General features: G+C 54.0%; 5 protein-coding genes across 5 annotated transcripts; 4 read left to right on the top strand and 1 right to left on the bottom strand.

Annotated features, from left to right (window-relative positions):
- Positions 1 to 1,155: 1,155 nt before the first annotated feature.
- On the top strand, positions 1,156 to 2,109 carry AB675_5541 (uncharacterized protein; the record flags this gene model as incomplete). The annotated part of the gene is made up of 1 exon (XM_018145760.1): positions 1,156 to 2,109. One exon carries the CDS (start codon positions 1,156 to 1,158, stop codon positions 2,107 to 2,109), a length of 954 nt encoding a protein of 317 aa, XP_018002048.1.
- Positions 2,110 to 3,048: 939 nt separating this feature from the next.
- On the top strand, positions 3,049 to 4,080 carry AB675_5540 (Methionine adenosyltransferase 2 subunit beta; the record flags this gene model as incomplete). The annotated part of the gene is made up of 3 exons (XM_018145759.1): positions 3,049 to 3,230; positions 3,278 to 3,297; positions 3,344 to 4,080. 3 exons carry the CDS (start codon positions 3,049 to 3,051, stop codon positions 4,078 to 4,080), a joined length of 939 nt encoding a protein of 312 aa, XP_018002111.1.
- Positions 4,081 to 4,473: 393 nt separating this feature from the next.
- Positions 4,474 to 5,349, top strand: AB675_5539 (uncharacterized protein; the record flags this gene model as incomplete). Its single annotated transcript, XM_018145757.1, has 1 exon — positions 4,474 to 5,349. The coding sequence occupies one exon, from the start codon at positions 4,474 to 4,476 to the stop codon at positions 5,347 to 5,349; it is 876 nt and encodes a 291-aa protein (XP_018002098.1).
- A 1,041-nt stretch (positions 5,350 to 6,390) lies between these two features.
- AB675_5538 (uncharacterized protein) lies at positions 6,391 to 7,723 on the bottom strand (the record flags this gene model as incomplete). The annotated part of the gene is made up of 5 exons (XM_018145756.1): positions 6,391 to 6,558; positions 6,629 to 6,815; positions 6,868 to 7,134; positions 7,225 to 7,270; positions 7,369 to 7,723. 5 exons carry the CDS (start codon positions 7,721 to 7,723, stop codon positions 6,391 to 6,393), a joined length of 1,023 nt encoding a protein of 340 aa, XP_018002033.1.
- Positions 7,724 to 9,030: 1,307 nt separating this feature from the next.
- On the top strand, positions 9,031 to 11,882 carry AB675_5537 (Glucan 1,3-beta-glucosidase; the record flags this gene model as incomplete). The annotated part of the gene is made up of 2 exons (XM_018145755.1): positions 9,031 to 10,453; positions 10,486 to 11,882. 2 exons carry the CDS (start codon positions 9,031 to 9,033, stop codon positions 11,880 to 11,882), a joined length of 2,820 nt encoding a protein of 939 aa, XP_018002153.1.
- Between the last annotated feature and the right edge of the window lie 478 nt (positions 11,883 to 12,360).

Below are 12,360 nucleotides of genomic sequence, written 5' to 3'. Positions count from 1 at the left end.
GAGGCTTACTGTCTCTTGACTCCGGCGCCTTTTGATGCCTTTTTAGACGACCGCCGTCTGAGCCATGCAATGCATTACCGGTGATGTTGCCCGGCTTGATATTAGCTTGACGGTGTGCGTGAGAACCCTGCTGCCATTGATGTGCGTTGCGCCGTATCAAAGGCAGCTCCTAGGTCATCATTGTCGGTCGCATGCCTCGATCCGGTTGCGGTTCAGATAGAAGTAAGTTCTGAACCCTCAAAGGCAGGTGAGTTGCTGAATCCGGACAAGATGGACTCAACGTCTTGCGGTGGGCGAGAGGGGCAGCGGGATGCTTGATCGGACAGCAATTGCGAAAGCAGCTAGAGGTCCGTGGTCCGTGCTTAGCGAACAATGCTATTCGTGTGAAACTCGGATGTTTGGCTCCGTCATCAAGACCCGTGTTGGGGGCTGATATATCAAAAACGGCGGAAAAGCCCGCTCACCCAGCTCTTAACGTGCCCTTCTGCGAATGTTGGAAGGGATTGAAGGCGAATTCACTTCAAGAAGACGAAAGTAAGGCAGACATGAGGGCGTGCACGAACTTGAGCAGCTATGTGTCTGTCAACGAAGAAGCCTAGGTCGCATGAAAGTCTACCACGGCACGGGAAAATGTGAGAGGAGAGAACTGATTACTGGAAGGACGAGCAATTGCTGCACATCGTTCGTACTTGCTTGCTTACGCTCAAGCAGTTAGCGACCTCCGGATGTGGGGGTGATGGAACAGCAATGACGGTCCTTGAGCAGTTGAAACGCGACGGGAAGCGGCCATCGCGTCCGGTGCATGCCATGTCCTCTCGGCCGTCGCAACGCCGCGCCTTTTCCTCGTGTACACAGACGATTACAGGCTGAACTTCGCTGTTGTGAGTCTACAGTAATGCCATGCGAAGATGGGCATTCACAGCATCGTTGGCATAGTAAGTTTTCAAGCGCTACGGCCGCGCCACCGGCGTAGTAGCAGATGCCTTCGGATCGCCCCGCTCATGCGCCAAGCGGAGTCATCGGGAGAAAATTGCGTGCTCGGGAATGAGTCGTCAACGACATCGCTCTACTAAGAGACTTGCGGGAACATAGACCCCTCCAGCGACAGCAGACAGTACCGCTGCGATGGCAATATCCAAGCCTCTCCTGCCAGCAATGGCATCTGGCGCAATATTTGGTGGCGCTCTCACTCTCGCCGGCGTCGCTTCGCCTACCGTTATCGTTGATCAGTTCAAGTTGACCAACTTCCATATGCTGGTCTCGTTCATGGCTGCATCAGCTTGTTCAGCAATCTGTGTTGCTTTATCAAACGCTTACGGCTACGTCAAGCTTGGTCACCGCAAGGACAGCAGCTTCGGCTGGTTCGGCATGTACGATGGAAATATTGTAGGAGGGACTCTTCAAGGCATTGGAATGGCATTAACGGGATGCTGTCCTGGGACTGTGTTTGTGCAGATGGCCGCTGGGATCTCGACTGCTTACTGGGCGCTTGCGGGCGGCATACTGGGAGCCGCTGTCTTCGTCAAATGGAAGGAAACGGCCCAAATTGTTGATGCAAGGCCGGACACTCAGCATACCTTAATGCAAAAGACAGGCCTATCGACTTCCAAAGTGGTCCTAGCCTACGAAATGCTCCTCCTGGCGATGATTGTTGGCGCGCAAACGATGGCACCTCAAAGACAGTACTGGCTCAACCCTGTTATTGGCGGACTGCTGATCGGAGTTGCCCAAGCTGCGTCTGTGGGACTGTCAAAGAAGACGTTGGGTGTCAGCAGTGCTTTTGAAGAAGCTGGGAAGTGGACATGGGCCATAACAAGCGGCAAGACGCGGCCTGGCTTCGCCAACATCACTTTTGCTGGTGGTTTGATTGTTGGTGCGGCCACCACCATGCGTTATGCTCCTGGCACCAAGGAAGCAGTGCTGTTGCCGTTACACGTGTCGGTCCCGAGTGCCGTGGCGGGCGGCTTCGCGATGGTCTTTGGCGCTAGGTCAGCAGGCGGTTGCACAAGTGGACACGGAATAAGTGGTATGGCCACCATGGCCTTCAGTTCATTCATCACGGTTGCTGCCATGTTCGGAGCCGGGATTGGCGCGGCTGCAATACTGTGAGCGCACAGTGGCCGTGGGATTCTCCCGTGTACGCAAATACGTGAATGTCACGCTCAAGCTGCGTTGCGCGCGAAGCGCGCGCACAGCTGATCTCGGACGAATCCTCACTGATACAGCTAAGACCCTTGCACTTAGATGAAGAGGAGGAGGTCGGCAAGCTGCGTGGCAGCCTGACCGACGAGTGCCATAGGAGTCGTTTGATAGCAGTACCAGCGGATCCGTCAGACCATTTGATACAGGTCTGTTTTTGGACGTAGAAAGTACCGTTTTGTGTACCATTCTGCTAACTGGAGGCTCTCGGGTGACTGTGACTTGAACTTGAGAGTGCATGAGCCTTGGAGTGGAGAGAGGTGCGAGGTCATCAGTGACTCAGGTACTTCAGCTTTCACTGCCAAAGTGGCAGGTGCGATGCTGCCAGAAATTATCACGTGATATCGTGCCTGCCGTGCCAAGGCCGACCTTCTTCGCATATATAAGACTGTCGATCGCTGCCTCGTGGCTTGCCGACCTTCTCCTCTTCATCTAAGTGCAAGGGTCTTAGCTGTATCAGTGAGGATTCGTCCGAGATCAGCTGTTTGCTAGTTGAAAACTATAAAACATGACCGCTTTCTCCCGTGCTTGCATAGGAGAGGAATTTCTGAAACCATACCAAAACTTTTTCATCAAAGGACTCGCAATCGTGAGTGTTTGGGGAAGAAGACATCATTGAAGTGGTATGAGAAGGGAATGGACGTCGCGACGCCTGTGAGTTAGATGTGTACGAGCCTTCGTCTGCGTGGCGACAGCGTGAGCGGACGCTCACGCTGCGGTCGCCACAAAGTACTGTACCCGATGGATGGTGGATGCGAGAGAAGTCATCGTCCGGAAATCGTAGGAGTTTTCGGCTGAAATCATCGCTATTAAGTACATTCCTTTGCTATTTTCATTCTCCCGAGCACCATGCCTCAGACTGCTCTCATCACGGGTGCGACGGGCCTGCTCGGCAGACAAGTGGTCAAAGCCTTCGAGAGAGCCGGCTATAATGTCGTCGGTACAGGCTTCTCACGCGCCACGCCCCCAAAAATCCGCAAAGTAGACATTCAAGATGCGGATGAAGTAGCGAAGCTCTTCACTGAGACCAAGTATGAAATAACGACATCTAGACTTTCATTCTCTGCTGACAAGTCAGGCCTACAGTTGTAGTTCACTGTAATCGCGACGAGACACCCACGTCTTCAATACTGACAATTCGCAGGCGCAGCAGACAGGCAACCAGACTCATGTAACAACAACCCAGAAGCCGCCCGCAAACTGAACGTCAGTGCTACCAAAGCACTCGCCGAAGCCTCAGACGCTGCTGGCGCGTTCCTTATCTACATCTCGACCGATTACGTCTTCCCAGGCCGACAAGGTGAAGCTCCCTACGCCGCCGACGCGACACCCGCACCCACGAATATCTACGGCGAGACCAAGCTCGATGGCGAGAAGGCAGTTCTCGCGACCGCCCAGAACGCGGTAGTGCTACGAGTACCAGTGCTCTACGGTGCGACGGACCCCGAGGATAACAATAAAGAGTCGGCAGTGAATATCCTCATGGACTCGCTACAAAAAGCACAGAAAGAAACAGTCAAGATGGATGACTACGCTATTAGATACCCGACCAACACAGAAGATGTTGCCAGAGTCTGCGCTGATATTGCGAAATACTACACAGCTCCGGCTGACAAAGAGCTACCCAAGGTACTGCAGTTTTCGAGCGAAGACAGGATGACAAAATACGAGATCTCGCAGAAGTTTGCGGAAATAATGGGTCTGCCTCTCAATAATATGGTCGCGGACCAGGAAAGCGGTAAGAACCCTGCGGCAGATGGCACACTGAGGCCGTACGACTGCCACCTTGATACTGCAGAATTGAAGAAGCTGGGCATTGATGTAAGCACGATGGACTTTGTGGCTTGGTGGAGGAGGAAGGTGGGCGCATTTAGACGGTGAGAAAGGCCGCCATCACAACGAAAGGATGCAACCTATCAATCGATGCGCTCCCAAGAATGGATAGAGGATATGCAAGTTCTCATTTCATAAGGTCATAGCCAGGTCGACGCATTCGTTTCGATCGTCTGGAAACGATGGACAGCACAAGCGACTCTGCAACTGTTCGTACTGCCTGTCCGCATTTGCTAGCATGTGAAGCAAGTCGTTGTTTACAACGCCCTTGTTCGCCGACAAACAACAAATATGTGACCTGGGTAGGAAGCGAAACATTCATGCGCACACGTTTGACACGGGTGAGCCGAAGTGAGTACAATTTGAACCATTCCCCTTCCAGCCCAAACTCCTGCTCTCATCTTCTACTGCCCATTCCAAGCCCCAACCTCCCTCGCAATAATGAAGCAAACCGTGATCACAGACTTCTACGACACCAGAACCACCCAACCGCCACCCCAAGATGCAACACCAGATCTTCCACCGCCACCAGCATCCCCAGTCCTTGACCTACGCGACTGGGTCTACCGTGCCCTACCACACATCATCCCCAGCTCCACCTCAGTCCCATCCTCCGTCTCCACACTCGACCTCGAAGCCATAGCTCACCATCTGGCCTTCGTGAGCGAGCACCTCAAGAGCATTACTGACATTTTGAGCGGCACGATGACGGGCGCTGAGCAGCTGCGGCAGTCAGATCCGGCACAACTCTATACCGTGCCTCATCGTGGAAAGGACTTCAGCAGCTACAGTGGAGAAGGTAGTGGAGGCAGTGAGACCGGACGAGGCCGCTCAGGTGTAAGGAGAGGCAGGAAAGCCACAATGGAGCACTGTCAGTGTGGTGCCGGCTCGGCCAGCGAACCTGGTGAGGAGAACATTAGTGTAGGAGGCAGCGCTGTCGTCGACAACAGCGGTCGAGCATCCAACAAAGGAAAGGAACGGGAGGGATATCTAGACGCAGGAGCTGGAAGGAACAGCACAGGAGCCTTTCCGCCATCTTCGTATCGCGCCCGCAAGCCTCACTCAACATCCTCGAGTCCGCGAACTCGCCGTTCGTCACGTCGTAGCAGTCAGGTTCGTCAGCTCCGAGTACGAATAGGCGACTCGCACCTTCCCAGCAGCAGCAGACATCCGACTGGCCCACAACATTTGGCGCGGGAAGGCACACCCCAGGTCTGGGATGCTCCGCTACCGTTTCGATCCAGGAAGAGGACGGACGATGAGATCAGAGGAACTGTGGAGGATGACTTGGCTACTTGTTCGCCGCATATGTATTGAGGTCTGTAGTTGATGCTAAGAGGACCATCACATCGTCACCTAGCGACAAACAGCTTCCCTGGCTGCAGATTCCTGCTATGACACTTTCCGTGCGGAGAAGGAACCTTCCCATCTGCCATCCATCCAACTTGTACCACCTGTCGAGATTTATTGCGATTACTATGGATCTCGTCCGTTTCTACAGAGGTCGCCACCGACAAGCTCTCCGACTAGCTCGCGAGGGACACCGCCATGATGCTCTCGACATTCTCTACGAACTGCATTGGGGGCCCGATCTTGGCGTCTATCGTCGCGCTCACGTAAGTAATCCACTGTTGTGCCTGGGTGCGCTGCTCATGACATTGCAGGTCAATCTCAGCCTCGCAACATTGTCTAATGAACATGTTGCGCGGCGCTTGGACTATGCAGTTGAATGTATCGAGTTGATCAACAGCCTGCGAAAAGATTTCGATTCCTACAGCAACCACTTTGATGCAGTCGCAGCCAGAGCTCAGAAGTCCATCCGCAAACTACAACGGCAGGTTCACCGTCTGGAACAGTCGAGCCACCGATTGCATCACAAGCGGAGTACGGCAAAATCGCCCAGGCAGACACTCAAGCTGCTGATACGATCACGTGCGGCACGCTAGTCGAAGCGAGCTCGCAAGACACGGCTTCGGCAGCGAGATCATTAAGAGATACGGTATCTATGGCACAGCAGGGCAACAGGGAGGATGCTTCTGACGAAGACGAAAATATCCTTTGAGAGTACGTCGCTCAGTGTGAAGTCGTCGAACACCTCCTTAGCGGCTTGGGGCCACATCTCCGCCTCCCAACGAGAGTTGAGACATCTTATAAGATTCATGTCACGCACCGTGTCGTGGTCAGATGATGCGACGAGAACGGGCTCACGCCTGTCTGTTGCCGTGTCGCCAAATACCAGATCCTTAGGTAGAGACAGGCTAATTTCCATCCTCAACCAGCGAAGCTCATTCTCGAAACCAACACACGACCAGCAGTCCGCCAGTACCAGTGGTACAGGACGTAGACGATGTTCCACGATCACACATGCTCGGACTGATAAGTGTTCGACCAGATCTCCTTCCTCGGGCTGATGAACCTCTTCAACCCGGCACCCTCAGTGTTGATCGGCGACTCGCCGGTGAAAAGGAACATGTCGTACAGCCAACCACCGAACGCTGCGCCGCAGAAGGGTGCGATGATTGGGATCTACCAGCACACACAATGTCAGCCCCCATTTACCCACACCGCAGCCCTTCCAGTAGACCGAGCAACTCACCCAAGCATACCCCCCAGCCGCAGTCCACACCCCCCTCCCATATCCAATCATATACGTCACCAACCTAGGCCCAAAGTCCCTCGCCGGATTCAACGCAAACCCAGTCTCCCACCCAAAACACCCCGCGATCCCCCACAGCACAAAGAACAGCCCAACGGGCACCAACTTCTCCGGCATGCAATATTGCCTGATCCAACAAAGCATATATACTGAACATCAACAACGCCGTGCCCAAGAACTCGGAGAAGAACATGCCCGTTCGCGTCATGAACTCGGCGGGGTAAGTGGCGAAGATGCCTGCGGTGGGTGTGTGGGATGCAGAAAAGGGCACAGTGCGGGTGGAGGTGGATCCCTCGAAGGCGTCGATGGCGGAGCGGTAATTGCCGTAGACGACAGCGGCGGCGGTCATGGCGCCAAGGGTCTGGGCGAGGAAGTAGAGGGGCACTTTGCGCCAGGGGAAGCGGCGGAGGAGGGCGTTGGTTAGGGTTACTGCCGGATTGATGTGTCTAATGGGAAGGAAGGGAGCACTGTATCAGCTGGTTGCAAGGGTATGGCGGAACTCGGAGACCGTCTTGGTGGAAGGGAAAGATACTCACCCGCCAGAGATACCACTTGTATATACCCCTAGCATTATGCCAATGCCTGTGATATGGACATCAGCATGCCACTCTGAGTCGATCATGATCCAGGCATAGTCGGGTTACAAGTTCACAAATCTGTTATTGGGGCAGCAGACTCACCATATCCCCAACAAATACTCTGCCAAGTCCCCTTCGTCTCCCCCGACAGCACGACCTGAGCAATAGCCCCATCACCAAACAGCACAAGAATGAAAGTACCCAAGAACTCAGAGAAGGGCTCTCGCAGCGAGTGACGAATGCGAGACCAGAGCAGGTCCGGATGAGCCTGAATCACATTTTCCTGGGGGACTTTGTGATCAATGGGGGCGCCGTGCTCGGCGTGGGGCTGTTGTGATGCTCGGGCGGGGGATTGGCGTTGAGGCGTGTTGTCGTATGGTTGGGCGTAGTTATTAGGGTTGTTCTCGGCGTGGGTTGTTAGGGGACTGTCGGAGGTGGAGGAGGATTTCGTTGCCATGGCTGGGATTGTGTGACTTTGAGCACTAAATATATTATATGCCAAACTTACGACAGAAGGATGATGGCTGGCTGGGTTGATGGCAACGCGATATGATATACAGCTTGATCAGCTGCCCGTGGCTTTTCGCTGGTGGCGATCAGCATGTTGTGCGACGAAGCACTCCCCGGCTAAGGAAGTTGCCATCGAGACTGGATACTGAAAGTACTGGATGCTGATCCGAAATGGTTGGCCTCTAGCAACCGGTGGATCCAGACCACAGCGACGTACGACGGGCATGCTATGACCAGGCATCCTGAGCAAGTGATGAATGTGGCCAGCCATCATCTACCCAGTCAGGCGAAGTGACACAGCTGCAACACGAGACATCCCCGGCATAACGCAGCAATTCTGGTCACCGGACTGGCATCCGCGGTTGTGTCATATTGTTGGAAGGCTCAAGACATCGTGCAGACACGCTCGCCATTGACACTGTCCCCACTTTGACCTGTAGTAGAATAGGAGCGCAATATGTCAGTCCAGTTCGCAATGCTTCTTGGGAGTACTGCATTCGCCAAGGCCGACACGTCGCTTGTTACTGTTCAGCCCACGGCTGTCGTGTAGCTCACAATCCACGTACGGCACCGGCCATTGACGGATATCAGCAAAATGAAATGGCACGACGTGGGCAACATGTGCTGTCGTTGATGCGCTTCAAGGATATCATCCCAAGAGCACATCCCTAACGGCTGCCAAGATCTTTTAGATGCGGGGATTCGACACTTGCAGTGTTCATTGCCGTGACCATTGCGAGGTCCGCATCAGAATCCAGAAGTCAGGCCGGCCAAATTTGAAAGGAGCTTCAACATTGACATCTACAGCTTCGCAACGCTCCCGCCGAAAGTATCTGCCTGCGCGCAGAAACCTGGTATGCGTTGTCGCAGAAGGAGACATTCGATCTGGAATCTGGAGTATGAATGGTCGGCAAAGACAAGGGGAACGGGGTGGAGGTGCAACCAGAGTTGCTACCAAACCCCTAAATAGCTAGCTGCAATCTCGGCAATCGTCTCCGGAGACTAAGGGGCTTCCTAAGCCTTCGTTCCATCATCATCACTTCGTTAAATCATTCTTAGAGGACGAACGTACGATCTTCCGACCAGAGCCGCGCCTCAAATGAGACATGCGCATTGCGCATGCGGTAGTTATGTCGATCCCCAGGCGATCTTTGTGAATCGGGCATATATTCGCTCACTCCCCCAGATCCAAAATGTGCAGGTAGGTTGTGTCAATTGTGCCCATCCCAGTCACTCGCTTTTGCATCGCTCACGATGCGTCCGATCATTTCACTCGCTTGCCTGTCACTTGCTTCTGCTATAGATCCAGCGCATCAACCGGCATGGGTCAAAAGCGTGGTTGCTTCAGCCAGCAGCGCCTATGCTCCCTGGCTGACTGACATACCCAACGCTCTTGTGAAGCGCCAATGTGATGAGCCAGAGCACGTCGGAGGACCACGGCATGGTCTGGCGCCCGGGCAGGCTCCTTACGCTACTGCTCAGCCTCAGCCTTTTGCTGTGTCGCCCGAGAGCCAGTATCCCAACGGCCCGCCAGCGAATGTCCCCGGGTCAAGTAGTGGCCCGCCAAATGGTGGACCGCCCCATGGAGGGTCTCCGAACAACGGGCCGGCTGGCGCCGCTCCCCCCAATGGGGTCGTTTCGCCATATGGGCCACCTACGAACGGAGGTCCTCCAGGCGGTCCGCCACCTGGCCAATTCCCGCCCCTCAGCCCGGGATCAGTCACAGGTCCACCAGGAGGCCATCCACCATTCCCGACTCCTTCGAACAGTACCAATGGCACTTGCTACTTCTGGCTGGAGGACATTCAGCACCAAGGAATTGCTCCCTATGCGCCGGAAGGATATCAAGTCTTCCGCAATGTCAAGGACTTTGGTGCAGTAGGTGACGGAGTCACAGACGACACAGCAGCTATCAATCTAGCCATCTCGACTGGCGACCGCTGCGGGCCAGGAACATGCAACTCCTCTACCACGACTCCAGCGACTGTATACTTCCCAGCTGGAGAGTATCTAGTCTCTTCGTCTATCAAGAACTTTTATGATACTCAGATCATCGGAAACCCGAATTGTCTGCCAGTCATCAAAGCGTCGGCCAACATGACCAGCTGGGTCATTGACTCCAGCGGATTCGGTGCAACAAACACGTTCTTCAGACAAATTGAAAATTTGATCCTCGATCTGACCGCCGTCCCGCCTGAAGTTCCTGTTACAGGTATCTTCTGGCCAACGGCACAAGCAACTCGCCTCCAGAACTTAGTATTCAAGCTGAGCGATGCACCGGGAACACAGCATCAAGGCGTCTTCATTTCAGAAGGAAGTGGTGGCATCATCAATGACCTTGTCGCTTATGGCGGTCTCTACGCGTTCAATTGGGGCAATCAACAATTCACGATGTCAAATCTGACTGTATACAATGCTGTGACCGCAATCAACCAGATTTGGGACTGGGGCTTCTCATACTCATACCTCAGTATCAACAACTGTTCGGTCGGCTTGAACATGTCCAGTGGAGCCCCAAGTGCACTATCCGTTGGCCAAGTGCTGATCTTCGATTCCACATTCACCAACACACCCATCGGTATCGCCTACGGACGTAGCAACTCGTCACAGCCACCAGCAGCAAATGCTCTTGCTATCGAGAATGTCCAATTCAACAATGTTCTCTCCATTGTCGAAGGTCCGTCAGGGACTGCCCTGCTGGCTCGACAGGCAGCACCACAGTTGCAGGCTGGGCTGCTGGCCATGCCTACACGCCGAATGGTCCCAATGTGATCGAAGGACCTATCACTCCCAATAATAGACCCGGCTCTTTGTTGCTCAACGGTAGATACTATCGAAGCGCGAAGACTGACTTTGCCTCTGCGCCTGCATCGGCTTTTTTGTCAGTCCGCAGCGCAGGTGCGATAGGAGACGGATCGACCGACGATACCGCAGCATTCCAAGCCGTCGTCAACAGCGCAGTCTCGCAGAGCAAGATACTCTACATCGATGCTGGCGTCTATGTTTTGACGAAGACATTATATATCCCAGCCGGGGCACGCATTACAGGCGAAGCATATCCGACACTTCTTGCTACTGGCTCATTCTTCGCTGACATGTCCACTCCGCAGCCGTTCATTCAGATCGGTAAGCCAGGGGAGACCGGTACAGTCCTCTGGGCAGACGCCATGATATCTGGTCGCGGAGCACTTCCAGGCGCCATCTTTGTCGAGTACAATCTTGCCTCTTCATCACCATCTGCAGCACCTGCAGGCGGGACCTGGACTGACTATGGCTCCCAGAGTCTCACCGGCCCGTCCTCTCTGTGGGACGTACACGTACGAATCGGCGGGTTCGCCGGCTCCGACCTTCAGATCAACAACTGCCCGGTCGACAAGACCACCGCTATTCCACCCGGAACAGTCCCAGAGCAATGTATAGCCGGCTTCATGTCTATGCACATAACCTCTTCTGCCGCCAACCTCGAGCTGTCCGCCAACTGGCTTTGGACGGCCGACCACGACATCGAAGACCCCGATCTCCGCCAGATCACTATCTTCAACGGCCGCGGTTTATACGTTGACTCCGCAGCCGGGCCACTGTGGCTGTGGGGCACTGCAGTCGAGCATCACGTTCTCTACGAGTATCAGGTTTCCGATACAGCACAGATCTTCATGGGCGAGATCCAGACAGAGACGGCATACTATCAGCCGAATCCACCTGCTACTTTGCCTTTCACGGCTTTGCCGCAGTGGAATGACCCTGTCTTCCCGGAATACTGCTATACTATTGAGGGAAGGAACTTTACTGGTCCAAACACAACGTTCAATAATGCATGCGATGGGTGGGGATTGCGGGTGTTGGGCGCTGAGAGCGATGTTTTGGTATATGGTGCAGGGCTGTACTCGTTCTTTGCGAATAACAATGTCAGCTGTGCGCCGGGAGGCACCAATCCTGGGTGCCAGGATGGAATTTTCAGTGTTGAGGGAGGCGCAAGTGTAAGCGTGTATGGGCTGAACACTGTTGGTGTGAGGAGTATGGCGGAGATTGATGGGACGAGCGTCATCACTGCGACAGACAATGTGGCTGGGTTCACGAATGCGGTTGTGCTGTTCAGGACAGGATAGGGAAGCCCAGGATTTTGGAAGGATGTTTCTGCGGTAGTCTGTCCTCGACATGTGCTTCTACTTATATGCATGATACCCTTACCTTCTACTACCGAGTTGTCACTTAGCGAGATCTTCGTGGTACGTAGTGACTGCGTGGTGACTATCGCTGCCTGTAATGGGTTGCAAGTCACCCTCTGGTCCGCTGGAAGGATCTCGCTGGCTTATCGTTGAGAGTCGATCGAAGTTCCGATCCTGCGAAAGGACTCGATCTCGTATTTATATTCCACGTGAGAGTGGACGTCCGCGCCATGTATGTTGGTGGCTGTTGGGAAGGATTCGGTTCGACGTTGAGCCATACCCGTTTCAGTCGCAGAAAACATGTGAGAGCGATAACAACGTATACGTTCAGTCCATGTATAGAATTGCCTGATTTGGAAATGTGGCAAGATTCGACCAAAACACCCCATCATTGCGAGAGAGGTTGCTTTAGCGTGCA

The sequence above is a fragment of the Cyphellophora attinorum genome (assembly GCF_001299255.1).
Source record: "Cyphellophora attinorum strain CBS 131958 chromosome Unknown Contig8, whole genome shotgun sequence".
NCBI classification, from domain to species: Eukaryota; Fungi; Ascomycota; class Eurotiomycetes; order Chaetothyriales; family Cyphellophoraceae; genus Cyphellophora; species Cyphellophora attinorum.
Note: the sequence above shows the minus strand (reverse complement) of the source record. Positions and strands in the feature narration are given on the sequence as shown.